Below are 14323 nucleotides of genomic sequence, written 5' to 3'. Positions count from 1 at the left end.
CTCTTCAGTTTTCAGGGTCTGGTTTCAAATCTCCGCAAGGTTCTGCCAACTAAACACTTCCTGCTTCCACAAGAAGACATCCAACAAGTGCACAACTCCTTCCCACCCACCAGTGGTGCAACTTTCATGCCCGCAAACACAGAAGATGAGTTGAGAGGGTTCTCAAACTAGAATAATTTAAACAAAAAACAGTTGCAAGATTTCCGTGAACTACAAAAAAAAAACATGCAACCCTAGAGAAGATAAGCAGTACGGTTGGATGTTTGAGGTACGCATACAAAAACTTTATTGTACAACATTTAAAAGTTAGCATTTTGCTACATAACAGAAAGCGGTTCCCAGGTCAAGCCGTGACGTCAGATTTGTAAAGAAGGCAGTCAACTCCTGTGTGAAGATTTCTACCATTGAAAAAATGTGACAGCTCCATTTTAGTACAAGCTCCTGTACCACAGTGAATTCCATTTCTGCCCATTTCCAGACAGGCATGAAGAGCTCTCCCGTCAGGTCTCGGCTTGACTGAAAAACGCCGAGCCAGCACAGTGATGCCACCACTAGCAAAAGTGCCAACAACGGCAAAAGCAGTTTGACTCGTAGCCAGAAGGAGCCCCGCTTCGGTCCGCCATGAACCTCAGCTGCCGCCCCGCTGCATTTCGTGCAGCAGCACACCTTGGGGATCGGCGCCTCGTCCAGACTACCAAGAGTGACGGCGGCCCAGTGCCGACGCAGGTAGTCGGCGGCTCGGGGTGTGACCGAGAGGTTGAGGGCGGACGGCAGACTGGCGCCGGTGAAGTTGGCCACTCGCTCCCTGAACATGTGAACCTTCTCCAGAAAGACCAAAGGAGAGTCCTCCTCCTCAATGGACGTCGCAAAGGAGACCAGGTCCAGCTGCTCTTCCTGGAGCAAACCAACACCAACTGTCACAGCCTTTTCCCTCATTTGTCCACTCAAGGGTTCACCAAAAAGAAATGAAGTGGCCGAATTTCCAAGGGAACCAGTCCCGATTTGGGATGTTAAGAGATTATGAAAATAATGAAATCGTTTCAACAGTGCCAGAATAAAACACCATCCCATGGCACAGTAAGTTTCTGCTGTATTTGTTTTCAGAGTTACTGTCTCTATTAAAACATCAAAACAGTTGCCATTTAAGTGGATACCGTAATTTTCGGACTATAAGTCGCACCGGGGTATAAGTCGCACCAGCCATAAAATGCCCAAAAAAGGAAAAAAAACCAACATATATATGTATACAAGTCGCTCCTGAGTATAAGTCGCCCCCCCACCCAAACTAAAAACGCGATTCATAGTCCGAAGATTACGGTAATTGATTTGTTGACAACTAATCAAATGTCACACTGTTACTGCCGAGAGACCTCTGAAGAAAGGCTACACACCTGTAGTTCCTTGACTCTGTGGATGAGTGGGTCATAGGCCCGTGACACCTCGTCCAAGCTTTTGTCCAGAACCTCCAGGTAGGCTTGTCGCTTCCTGAGCAGCACCATCTCCAGCGTGTGGAAAAACTCTGTGACATCTTGTCTGTCCTGCCTGAGCACAGCCTCGCAGCGGGCTTTTTCCTCCTCCAGCTGCTCGCTCAGCTCACATACCTAAACACACACACAGCAAATGAATAGTGACAACCCTAGTCCCAAGGTTTCAAGAACACATGGTCACAAAAAGAACTCATTCAGGTGGCACTCACCTGTGACCATTTGTGCTCAGAGAGTCGTGCCAGAAGGAGTGAAGGAGTCCGCTTTTCTCTGGCGAACGCCGCTTGCAGGTCGTCGATGGTGTGGCTCTGGTGCTGGCCCACGGTCAGACACAGGCCGCAGATGAGCTTACGGTCTTGGACACAGTACATATTGAGAGGCTGCCTCGGGTGGTCTGGACACAAAGGGGGTCTGGGCTCGCTGTCCCCTTGGTACTAAAACAGACAGGCACAAGTCCAAATTTGCTCTCCATCCCTTTTACACTACCGTATTTTCCGGACTATAAGGCGCACCGGACTATAAGGCACACCTTCAATGAATGACCCGTTTTAAAACTTTGTCCTTATATAAGGCGCACCGGAGGGTCATTCAGGGGGATCTTCCCTACCTTCTCGATAATGGCGCGCAAGGACACGTTGGCAGGCAGCGCGTCCACGCCCGCCATGGGCAGCTCCACCATGCTGCGGCAGTTGGGGCACTTGAGCGGCTGGCGCAGCGGGCGCCAGATGGAATAGTTGTGCGAGGCGTGGAGCAGGCTCTCCAGGCAGCCCCGGCAGAAGGTGTGCGAGCAGGGCAGCACCCGTGGGTCAGAGAAGAGCGAGTAACACACCGAGCACGTCAGATCTTCCTCCAGGTTGTCCATGCTGGACACTGATGGGGCGGTGACGACAAGATGGAGGAAAAGCAGCCACAACATTAGCTACAAAAACACAACTATTGTTGGTACAATGTAGTCATTTGTTTTACATGCCAATGACTTTCTCAAATAAATTGGACTCGTTCGTTGTCCAGCTTTTTGTTTTTATTGATAATGAGCGAGTTTATTGGACTTCAAGGTTATGTTTGGAACATTAGAAGGAAAAAAAAAACACGTTATTGCCCAGTACATGTTGAATAATAATTGCAAAGTGACCGTAGTTTGTCGATATTGTCAGTTTTGGTCAAGACAAATTCAACCGTAAATTTTACGCCACAGACCAAGGCGTAAATGGATACAGCTGTGAAGTTTGACAGCTTGTCACCACGACTTTTTTGTTGTATTTTGGGTTCGGGTCCCGTCCGTTTGTCAAGCATGCAGTAGACCTTGTCCGCTAGCAATTTAACTCCCATTCACATCGTTATTTACATACCTTCGGCTCAAATGTCGGTGTTTGCTTCCCAAAAATCTCTCTTCCGCTTCCCGTTGCGTTTTAGAAAAAGCGAAAATGTCCTTTCAACTAAATGCTATTTTCTAGTTTGAGAATTTGCATTCGGTTGAAGAGGCATTTTGCATACAGGTCCACATCGTCCAGGAATTCGAGCGGTGCTGATAATGTCGCAAACATTTCATGACAGAAGACGCAGCATGTGTTGACGTTCAAAAAAAAAAAAAAAATCCAGTAACCGGAAATACGTCATCTCTCAATGCGCATGCGTGAATTTGAACAAATCAGGCTCCAATCTGCCCGAATTTGAAAGACGGCTGAACCGTTAACGGCTAAATGGAGTCAGTGTTTTTCCGCCCGTGGTTCAAAAGAATAAACACAAATACATACTGTGGGGTTCACTATTTATTTATTTTAGCCTAAACTGTTGCCTACCTCCCCAAACGTTTGGGTTCACCAGCTTATCTTCAGTGTCATAGTTTTAATTTTTGTCAAGATTTGAAATCACATCTCTGCTAATGCGGAATGCTGAAAAAAAAAATCTCCCCTATGTCCAACAGAAATGTTTTTTTTTAACAGTGTCTTGAGTTAACCACAAACCAGTAGTACTTAAGTTTGTGAAGGACACATGATCACAGGGCTAAATAACTCCCAAATGTACTAAAGTTACTGCAAATTTGTTCAGGATTTATTTATTCAAAGGTTCCACTAAGGGACAGTTGGACACCCTTTGGACCTTAAGGAAAAAAGAAAAAAAAAGCATGAGGTCGGACTCCCTCAGTCTGAGATAGCTCTCCTGAAATAAATTCTTTATCTCCCCTCAACTGTCACTTGGAAAAATAAAAAGTTCCTGGGACAAAGATTGTGGTCAAAATGATGCATATTGTCGTGGCCAGCGGCAGGTCAGGTCCGACCCATCAATCTTGAGGCGTCACTTTGCAGTACATGTGCAAAACCATACAGATTATTTAGCAAGTGAGACATTAAAAGGGGGGGGGGGGACTAAGGGAAGGGTAAGTGTGGAACATTTAAGCACAGTTTACTTAAAATAAAAATTACACTGTATCCACAGCCTAAGGAACCTATAAGACCCTAAAGAAAGGAACGGTGTCATCATTGAGTACATGCAAGGGTTAGGAGATTCACAATCCGATGTGAAAATGGCCTATGTTCACTTCTCCCTTTCATGGTAAGTCAAATGTATGGCAACTAAACTGCAAAGCAGTGGCTTTTTGCTGGACTTCAATTCAAACGGAACCAATCTTTTTACGGGGGAACAACAATTCACAGGGTCGAGCCTGTAACGTGGTAGGCTTGTGATGAAAATCGCCTTAACAGAAGCCATGAAAGCGGAGGGAGGTGGGGAAACAAAACCAAAAAAAAAAAAAAAAGCATTAAAAGGAACATGCCGGAGGCGAAAAAGAAAAGCCCCAAAGCCACCCAATGCATCTTCATAATAGAACGCACCCCTTCTGTGCATCCGCCATTCGCAATGTCCAGTGTCCATTGATAGCAACTTAAAAATAAGTGAAAACAAAAAAATATTCGTTGCACTGATGATTTTTTTTTTTTTCTTCTCTTCTGTTTCTCCTTCCGGTATCCAAAGTTCTTTGTTTCAGGGATTTGAGGATCAGCCTCAAAGGCCGAATTTCTTTCTCCTTTTTCTAAACTTCGCTGCGTTTCCTCGCTCAAGATGTCGCGTTTGTATCTCTGCCGTCCGTCCGTCTCCTGCATGCGTCCTCGCACACTCCCAGTCACGCACACACAGCCCATCCGCCCATTCTCTCTCTCTCTCGCTCGCACACGTGTCACGCAGCCAGACTCCTGGCCCCGGAGGGTGTCCCGTCGGGACGTCCTGTTGGGAGATGAACCTGGCTCCTCAGCGCTGAGTCCAGACATTCATACGCAATGGCTCCATTCACACACACGTCTGATAGTGTGGCCGATTGGGGGGAAGGTGGCGCCCTCGAGGATTGTGATTGAAGAGTTTGTTGTTGTGTCTCCTTGGGCGGACATCGAGTTGAAGTCGTCGCTTCTGTTACGGAAGTTGTCGCGTTGCCATGTCTCTCGACATGTTTTTGATGTAGGTGGTTTTGTTTTCTTTTGTCATACGGATTTTTTTTTTTGGTGTGGGTTTTTTCGGGTTTTTTTTTTTTGTTGCAACATGTAGCCACTCATTCTCACTCGCACCCACTCGCCAACTCAAACTTCATTTGGGCTGCTTTCCCCCGGGAACGCCAAATGAAATCCACACATTTTCTCTCTCAGATAAGATGCAGCCATGGATCCCACGAGCCAAGCACAATGGATCAAATTTCTCACACTCTCGCTCTCTCTCTCTCTCGCTCTCTCTCTCTTGCCTAATTTTGTTTATGTTGAACAGAGTGCTGCATCGTGAATAAAACTCCAGAATACCCCGGACGCCGTTTAGAACTGGAATCCCTCGGCTGGCACGTTGGCGGAGTTGAAGCCGTAAGTTCCGCCCTGGATGGCTTCGGGGACCAGGCTGTTGTCTTCGTCAATCTGAGTCACACCCAAAGAGAGGAAGAGGTGAGTTTAACAGAGGAAGTTTAACACCTAACAAACAAGTGCAGCCAGAGCCTTCAACTTACATCATCAGAGGAGAAGAACTGATCAATAATTTGATAAGCGAGCTTGTAGATATCACCATTTTCGTGATTCTGCAGCTGCTCCACTTTCTCCAGACCTGCGCAGCAGACACAACAGCATAGGAACAAAACAAACGCTCAATATCTCGACGCCGCCGACGCCCACCTCCGCACTCTTCGATGAGATTCGCGATGGTTTCAGCCTTGTCGTCAGCCATCTTCAGGATATTGCTGAGCCCGTCCAGGACAACCTGGACCACTTGGGCGTCCTTCACCGTGAGCAGGTTACAGAATGGAGGGATGACCTGCTTCTCGATCAAGTGCGCCACCTGAAGGCACCGCGAGACAAGATTCAATTGACTTACTAGATGACGCCCCCCCTTGAATTAACCATAAAAATTTGTTTTATACCTGATCTTTCCTCCCACTTATTGTTAGGTTGCTGATGGCCCAGGCTGCTTCCTTCTGGGTTCCAAAGTCTCCCTAAATTGACATCGCGGGCAAGTTTGATCAATTTCAATGCTCCGTGCCATGTTAATAATAATAAAAAAAAAAAGAATAAAAACAGGGAACACTGAGACCTTGTCGAGAAGGTGGATAATCATGGGGACCAGCTTGGCATCTATGACCGCCTGCACCTGCTGCTGATTCCCTGCTGTGACGTTTGACAGGAACCACACCGCCTCCTACAGGACAAAAGTCGCCAATACAGCATTCAATTGTTTTTAAGAAACACGTCTCATCACGTCGTCCTCTCACTAGGTCTACATTGCGTCTAGGCCGGATCAGAATCCGGACATCCACGGCAAGAGTGGATGCCTGGCTGAGACTTGCGTGCTGCGGGTGGGGTGAGAGCGGTGTTGAGGCTCTAATCATCGTCCATGTCACAAATGATACCGGTTGGGCCTCGAGTGGAAAGTGACTGGTCTCAGATGCACTCCGATATCAGCAAGGACTGATTCTCAGGGCTCTCTTGCCACCGACCCATTTTAAGTGACTCACACAATCAGCCATCAACACACACCAACTACTCTCCCCTTCAACCAGTTCTCTTAACTCCAACTGCAGCAGATGTCGTTCCTCATCGTCGTCGTCGCATTCTCCAATGTAAAGTTTAATCTCACTAGAGCAACCCCCCCCCCCCCCCTAAAACTTTCACACAACTTTCACACCAGAATGTCTCAGATGTCATCACTTCCAGCAACGCCAGGCCGCAGAACGCGGCGGGACGTGCCCGAGTGTTACCTTGTTGATTTTCTCCTTTGGGTGTGACAGGAGGGCTGGGAAGTGGTTGAGAGCGTCACAGTTGAGCACCACCTGTGTCTGCTCATCTGTTCCAGTCACGATGTTGCCCACAGCCCTCAGGGCAGCGGTCTGGGTGAAAATAATAGTCCGTTGAGATCACTCTCCTATTTATTTCAAAATGCTTTCAATGAATTCCTATAGTCTTCCCCCCCCCCCATACCTGAACTTTGACCTCCTGGTGGCTGAGCAGTGGGACCAGGTGAGGGACGATGCCAGAATCAATCACCATTTGGATTTGCTCGTTCCCAGCATCCGTCAGATAGGACAGGGCCCACACCGTGTCCACCAAAATCTAGAAGCAGTGAGGTGAGATGGTGGTGGTGGTGGGGGGGGGGGGTTAGGGTTAGTACAGGGATGAAATGTTGAACTTCTTTACCTGGCAGAAAGACTTGCTCAAACAGTTACGCGTTTACTCACGTTGACATCAGTGTGGTGGATCAGCACACGCAGAGCTGGCAGGATCTAACGGATTAAGAATGTAAATGACAAGGTGGACAAAAAGGGGAAACATTTCTCCAAGAACCGCAAGAACTCACATGGCGAGGACTTCAAATTGTGCATTTTCAGAGCCAAGTCGAACAAAGCACAAACCTCTTGAATGGTCTCCATGGGCGGCGGAGGGTCTTTATGGCGGCACAGATTGACCATCACCCAGGTGACATTGCGAAGGAAGGTGATTGGGATGGAAGGGCTGATGAAAGACAGCAGCGGCTTGACGACGCCCAAGCCGATCACGTAGTCTCGGCATTGCGGGCCGTCGCCTGACCGAGAGACGGGCACGCGTCAAGGTGACCTTTCGACGTTCAGGCGATGGCCAATACGGCGAATCGGCCGATAGCTCACCGATAATGTTGCCCAAAGCCCAGACGGCCTGTTCGCACACATTTTGGTGAGGCGATTGAAGCAGCCTCAGGAAGCGCGGCACGGCGCCTGCGTACGCAAACGGCGGCTCAGTTAGCGCTTGCCCTCTAGCTTTGACGAATGCTCCTCGTGCCACTTACTGGACTCCACCACAGCTTGGGTCTGCTCGGAAGTGCCAGACGCTATGTTGGTCAGAGCCCAGGCGGCCTCAAACTGCAGAGAAGGGCTGCGGGGCGGGAGAGACAAAGCGAAAGGCGACGCCAGACATTAAGCGGTGTGTGTGTGTGTGTGTGTGCACGGATGAATCATTTGTGTGTGATGCCATTCCTGGAAGGTAAAAGTTGGAACACATTTGCATACATGCATCACCGCGCGCCGCAGGCATTTAAACTCGCGTACATAGCCAAATTGGTTTTATCTACGGGACGGGTTTCGACTTACTTGTCATCTCGGTCCAGGCAGTGGACCAGAATAGGAAGAATCCCGGAGCCTATCAGGTCGTCGATAGGCGGGTTGCGGTCGCTGGACAACAATTTCCTACATGACAGATACCGCAACATTCCATTATTTGCACGCACAGGCGACACGACACATGCCGGCCGAGAGGAGTGTGCAACACTTCAGAATTTGGAGAATGGAATTGACGGATGTTTGAGGCGTGACACTTTTCTTGACACTCGTACCTGGCGGCCTGAACAGCACTCAGCTGGATGCCTTGGTTATCACTGGTGGCATTCTACGACGCAATACGGAAAAGTGGATTAGAGTCATGCTTGACGGACACTGGCTACAACGTGGAATGAGCAAGGAAAAGCAACTTACTTGCACTATTGCGTCGAGGGAGGCGTTTTGCTGACGGGGAAACATATTGGAAAGACTTTAGAACCGAGAGGACGTTTGGCAACAAATGATCATCGGCTAAATGACATGGAGTGGCATCTCTGATCCTAAAATAAAACGCCCTTGGCCTGATTGCATCCAAGTGGAGAATAACTGGAAATTTATAAGTACATCAAAAGCCTGTGCAAGAGGAGAAGTCTAAAAATATATTAGTATACATAAAAAAAGAATGGCCATCAATTGTCATTGGGGTAACCAACATACGATAATCTGCTCCACGCCCCAGAAGCAAATACATTTATTTTAAACGCAGCGAGGTGTCTGGAATGGTAATTATTTTAATTGGAGAAGGCGGTCCACTTTTTCCCGTCAAAAAAAGACCCTCCTGGCTGCGCACCGGTGACTCAGAGCAGCGTGTCATTGTTGATAGACGATGAGGTAGACCGCCCCGGCCCGCTTGAGCAACGGAGCAGTTAGCCTGATTGAATCTCCGAAGTGCTGAGTAGCCTCTTTGATGCCACCGCGCCTTGCGCTCGACACGGTACCGACGATTACGTACGACCAAAACATGCCAGCAACGGAACCGATTAATGGCAATTATGTTAATAGCGACGGGAGAAACAGAAATGGGTACATCGAATTAAGAGCTCAACTACGCAGTGAATGAACTGTGACTGTCTGGTCCTTATAACGTGCGTAGACCTTTTGTTTTGCAATAAATGGCGGAGCCTCCATAAATGGCACAGTCCATTATCGTTGTACTCGGCGTTCTTTGCTTTACAATCATGCCTTGAAGCGCCCCCACCCCCCCACAAATGTTGAATTCAACCACGACATATGAGGTCACAAAAGCTCGGGAATAACGTACGAAGTCGCGGCGACACAAGATTGCACTTAAGCGCTAACGCTATTGAAGATCATTTTGTTTTTATTAATATCCGCCGTCCTCTTGTTTTGAATTTAATAGCGACGCCAAGGTGATGCAAAACGACAACAAAAAACTGCAATAACAAAACAGCCGCGACGCCGATTCTCCAGTGACGCGGCCTACCGATCTGAAATCTCCGTCCACGTCGGAATCCTCGCAAATGTCCTCATGGGGCACGTTTCTTCTCTTCAGGAGGTGCTCATCTCTCTTGTTCTGTCGAGGAGCAACCAAACATTTCAGCCGGGCGACAGCGTGCACATCTGAAGACATCGGATTCAAGTAGGACGTCAATTAATTACCTTTCGCAGCTCCACCACCACCTCCGTCCTCTGTCTTCTCATGGACTGTGGAGAGAGAGAGAGAGAGAGAGGAGGGGGGAAAAAAGTATTATTAGCATCAGCATTGGACCAGAACACTGCAACATTTGAGCCCAAGAAAAACAACTGGAGCTCAAACTTCCAAGCTTTCAGCACAGCAAGTCTTGAGCAACAGGAGTGAGGCTGGTTGGACCTCTTTTTTTAGACTGCACAAGTCAGCCAGTCCCCTCAACTCTGCCGCCCCAACACGGCGCTCACTAACACATATTTTAAACAGTGCGTGCAATAAAACATGTACAGCGTCACATTCAATTGACGTGGAATGTTTGGATCTCATTTTGATTAAAAATCATTTTCAATTTTTTTTTTCAAGAATCCAGGCAGTCAAATTAATATTTTTTTTTCCACACGACAAGGTAAAGAAGGGTTTGAAAATGGCCACCACTGGATGCGCTAATGTTATTTGTATGTGTTTTAAAAAACGGATGATTTATGCAAATTTCACAAGAGTCCTATTCTGTAAATCAATTGATTCTGTATTGGGGTATTACATTTTGTCTCTATTGCACCACAGCACGAGTACATACACCGTATGTTGATTCTTTGTGGATGAATACTGCATACATCAAAATATATATACAAAAAGTATATTATAATGGTGTCACTGTTATTTCATAGGAATTTTGTTGTCACATTCAGATCCCCAACATGCCTAACCACCAGCGTCATCAGGCAGCTAGCTATGCGCACAGTCCAAATGATCACAAGACATGACTTACGGCGCAATGGCTAAGGATCAAAAGTAATAGCACAAATTAAAAATCATAAATCAACTTGCAAATCCTCTGCCGTCAAAACCTCAAGTCTGGAACATGGACATCAGTAGACACTGGGTTTCATCCCAGGTATTGCTCAGTCGAACTTCTGCAACTCTCTGCAATGGGTTGGGACATTTTCCTTTACGTTTAAGTCTTCAGCAGGCATCTTCAATCAAATTCAGGTCAGGTGATGGAGTGGGTCATTGCATTACATTCCACTTATTTGCCTTGGGGGAAAAAAAACAACAACCTCTGGTTGCTTTTGCTTCGGGCAGGTCTTTGGCCAGCTACACCGAAGTGGCATCAAATGAGTTCTGCAACATTTGGCTTACTAATAATATTTCCTGAAACACTTCATAAATCACCCTGCTGTCATTAAGTCAATAAATACCCAATAAATGCAATTGATACCATAGAGCACCTGGTGAGCCAATGGTTACTTGAGGTCCTTGAGCTATTCTAATTCAAACGCCGGTAACCATTTTAAATGGAACTACCCTCGAATTACAGCTCAAAGTGTGCGGTTCAAACAAAATGATCTCATTTCAAAGTCGTTGCAGTGGTATTAAGAAAGAAGAAAAATATGACGATGCACCAATAATAATGGATCGGTACTAGCTTGCCGTGTTCACCGATGACTGTGATGAAGAGTCATTGACAGGACAGCTGCCGTGCACCGGCCTACCAACCTTACTGCGCTGCAGCACGCACGCATGCACACAAAAAAAAACCTACTTGACAAACTGGATGAATCAGTCCATGCTACTTATATGCAGTCAAAACATGTCGCCCCTCATAAACAAAACAATGGTCGGCGACTGTTGTCCAACGCGATCATTGCAGTGCGAAATCTAGTAAATCATGTCAATCGGTAGCTCGCGTATAGTTGAACTTTATCCGTGTCAGAATGTTGGATTACCAAAATCCACGATTTTAGTTCATTTTAAGAGCATCAACCCGCGATAAGAAGGACGATTAGACATAAATTAGACCCCCCCACGCCATTGTTTTTATGCTAAAGCCGTGGGAGGGGGGTTATGGCTTCCAAGCTTAAGAGGCGCTAGCTAAACTGCAGCTTCGACGTGACGTTCATACGCCGCAGTATTAACTTCCCAATCGTGATGATACTCCTCCATTTACACATCCCCCTCATGTATATGAAGCTTATATGTGTATATTAGAGTATTTGGCAGCAGTACACATCGAGTTGAAACGTTCCGTTTCGCTGGAGCTAGCATGTCCGTCGAGGGCCTGGCTAGCAGGGAGTTAGCAGATCGAGCCTCTGTGGTAGTCAGTCGAAATGCGCCTTAGAAACCGAGGCCCGTGCGCTGAAATAACAGAACAGCGGTCGGGATTTTCAAAAATGTTCTCGGCGAAGGCCCTGGTTGAAGCCTTCGGGCAAAGTTCCCGATGGTGCGAATTATAGAAACGACGTCACAGGGAAGCCAAGCCGTGGTGCCCCTGTTTGGAAAAACGGAAGCGTGAATTCCCTCATTTTCTTTTTACCTCTAAATCCCGACCCTTGTTCTTGAAATTCTTCAGTCGCTGGTTGTCCAGTTTGTCGTTGTCGGCCATGCTAGCGGTTGCGTCGAGGCTAGAGCGCAGTTTATTTCACTCGTGGAATTAGCCAGTTAAGCTAGCGTTGCTCGTAGTTCCCTTTCTCGGCCTCTCTCGCTCTATTTTGCTCGCTCTCGCTGCCTCACTCGCTCGTTAACGGACTATTTTTTGCTACTGCTGGTAAGGCCGCAGTGCATGCTGGGATTGCCGGTGGCGGAGCGGAAGGGTGGGGGGAGCAGCTCTTTTCTCATTGGTCAGTTGCAAGATGCCCGCCAACGCAGGTCAAAATGTCTTCGTCAACATGACGAATTCGTCACAGCGAGTTTGGGTTTATTTTATTCACTCTATGTTGTGTAATATTTTATATTAAGACACTTTTGATATAGCTTCACACGATAAAACTGCAATACGTGTGGACTAAAATAGAATAAAAAGATAAAGGGATGGTCTGAGATCTTTATTAGAAATGAATGACAATTAATTGTATTTACATGCTGCTACCCAAACAGATTTGTTTTTATCGCATATTCTCCGCCTTTTATCACAGTGTTTTGATTACATTTAAAACATAACATAAATATACATAGCAATATTAGTACAAGAAAGTATAACATGAACTCGATTGTACAATGCATATTAAATAAATAAATAAATAAATAAATAAATAAATAAATAAATAAATAAATAAATAAATAAATAAATAAATAAATATTCAGGAATGCTTTTCAAAATATAATTTTCAAGGATCCCAGCAGGCTTCTCATGACACGTGGGGTGTTGACACCCTTTGACTCTTCTAATGCCACAGGCCAAAGAAAGGAATCAGAGAAGAGATTCTCTTTGATTCTGATGAGGAGGCTTCCCGTCACAGCTATGTTGAGAGCTTCCATCTTCAAATGACCCACTTCATACTTGATCATATATGGTAGATGAGAGTGAACACATGTGATTGGATTAAGCATCAGATTAAATCACCCATCAGCCGCCTATCAAGGCCGAAATCCTGAAGCCTTTTGACTTCATCTTGACCTGGATGTCCTCTTGCGTTTGCCTCAGCGGGGTCTTCATCAGGTACACCATCCTCCTGAAGCCTTCCTCCAGCCCCGCGCCCGTGATGCCCGAGCAGGGCTGGATGAACCATGGCCTCTTGCCCTCGCACGCTCGCCTGAGGTCCAGCCTCTGGCAGACCGCCTCGGGACTCAGAGCCCCGCGCAGATCCTGTTTGTTGGACAGAACGACCAGAGGAACTCCTCTCAGGGTCTCGTACTTCAGCACCTTAAGGAACGCAAGGCATGCATCACCACCAGTTAGGACTCTATTTGGAAGTTTTTCCTACTTTCTACTGTCAAGGGTTAAATAGGAACTTGAGCTTGTTCAGTCAAGTGCATCATCAATTCAAGTCACATCCATCTGCAGTGCAGCCCCGAGACTTTATGTATCAATTTAAACATCACTCTTAATTACCCGATGGAGTTCCTTGCCGGCTTCATCCATCCTCCCTTGGTCCGCGCTGTCCACCACAAACACCAGCCCGGCCGTGTCGGCGTAGTGATGCTTCCAGTGAGGCCTCATCTTCCTCTGGCCGCCCACGTCCCAGACAGTGAGCCCCGGGCTGCTCCTGTCCGTCTCCAGCGTCTCCACGTTGAAGCCCACCGTGGGCACCGTCACCGTTCTCTCGTTGTACTTGAGTTTATACAGCAAGGTGCTCTTCCCTGATCGGTCCAAGCCAAGCATCAGGACCTGCGCTTGCCTCCGTGGCTTAGAAGCGTGCATCCCCATGTCTGAGAAGAATGGGCTTGTGCGGTTGCGTAACGCAGAGTAAGCCAAGCTCTCTCGCGCCCAGTGGGTCCCTGCAGTGCTGTCTGGCTGCAGTCTCAGTATGCGGCCACGATGCTTTATGTACACACAGTTTAAAGTGATCCCACCCCTCGTGTTGTGACCGGAGGTCTCCTCAGCACTACGCAGCTTTCAGTAAAGTTATTTATATCGATATAGTGACAGTGCAACTATGAAGTACGACGTGGAGTTGGTTCTCCGGTTCCAGGAGTCAGATCACACCTGTCCCTAGCTGTCAATCATCCAGCCCCGACATCATCGGAAGTGCTTATTTGGGTCATCCGGATTGTTTCCCCGTCAGGCAGTGGTCATGAATGACAAATATTGGACGCTATAATTGATTTTCTTCTTTAACATAATCGTAAAAATCATCAATGCCAGAAATGAATACGACAGAATACGCA

At 47.1% G+C, this 14323-nt stretch overlaps 3 protein-coding genes across 4 annotated transcripts; all 3 read right to left on the bottom strand.

Moving 5' to 3' along the window:
* Positions 1-262: 262 nt before the first annotated feature.
* trim59 (tripartite motif containing 59) lies at positions 263-3100 on the bottom strand. Of its 2 annotated transcripts, none has more exons than XM_061280763.1 (5): positions 2834-3100; positions 2092-2403; positions 1697-1918; positions 1392-1601; positions 263-894 (listed from the first exon to the last, which is right to left on the bottom strand). In XM_061280763.1, the coding sequence occupies exons 2-5, from the start codon at positions 2398-2400 to the stop codon at positions 307-309; spliced, it is 1329 nt and encodes a 442-aa protein (XP_061136747.1). In that variant the 5' UTR covers positions 2401-2403; positions 2834-3100; the 3' UTR covers positions 263-306. The 2 variants fall into 2 exon arrangements, with proteins under 2 accessions (XP_061136747.1, XP_061136748.1); XM_061280764.1 differs by having other exon boundaries at positions 2092-2354.
* Positions 3101-3240: 140 nt separating this feature from the next.
* kpna4 (karyopherin alpha 4 (importin alpha 3)) lies at positions 3241-12274 on the bottom strand. Its single transcript, XM_061280762.1, has 17 exons — positions 12033-12274; positions 9691-9735; positions 9515-9604; positions 8446-8475; positions 8307-8359; positions 8065-8160; positions 7764-7849; positions 7606-7692; positions 7354-7523; positions 7180-7224; positions 6923-7054; positions 6703-6831; positions 6039-6143; positions 5869-5940; positions 5624-5786; positions 5461-5555; positions 3241-5371 (listed from the first exon to the last, which is right to left on the bottom strand). The coding sequence occupies exons 1-17, from the start codon at positions 12099-12101 to the stop codon at positions 5276-5278; spliced, it is 1563 nt and encodes a 520-aa protein (XP_061136746.1). The 5' UTR covers positions 12102-12274; the 3' UTR covers positions 3241-5275.
* A 530-nt stretch (positions 12275-12804) lies between these two features.
* Positions 12805-13971, bottom strand: LOC133155442 (ADP-ribosylation factor-like protein 14). Its single transcript, XM_061280768.1, has 2 exons — positions 13548-13971; positions 12805-13358 (listed from the first exon to the last, which is right to left on the bottom strand). The coding sequence occupies exons 1-2, from the start codon at positions 13860-13862 to the stop codon at positions 13062-13064; spliced, it is 612 nt and encodes a 203-aa protein (XP_061136752.1). The 5' UTR covers positions 13863-13971; the 3' UTR covers positions 12805-13061.
* Between the last annotated feature and the right edge of the window lie 352 nt (positions 13972-14323).

The sequence above is a fragment of the Syngnathus typhle genome, linkage group LG6, assembly GCF_033458585.1.
Source record: "Syngnathus typhle isolate RoL2023-S1 ecotype Sweden linkage group LG6, RoL_Styp_1.0, whole genome shotgun sequence".
In the NCBI taxonomy this organism is placed as follows: domain Eukaryota; kingdom Metazoa; phylum Chordata; class Actinopteri; order Syngnathiformes; family Syngnathidae; genus Syngnathus; species Syngnathus typhle.
This window is presented reverse-complemented; position numbering and strand designations above follow the sequence as displayed.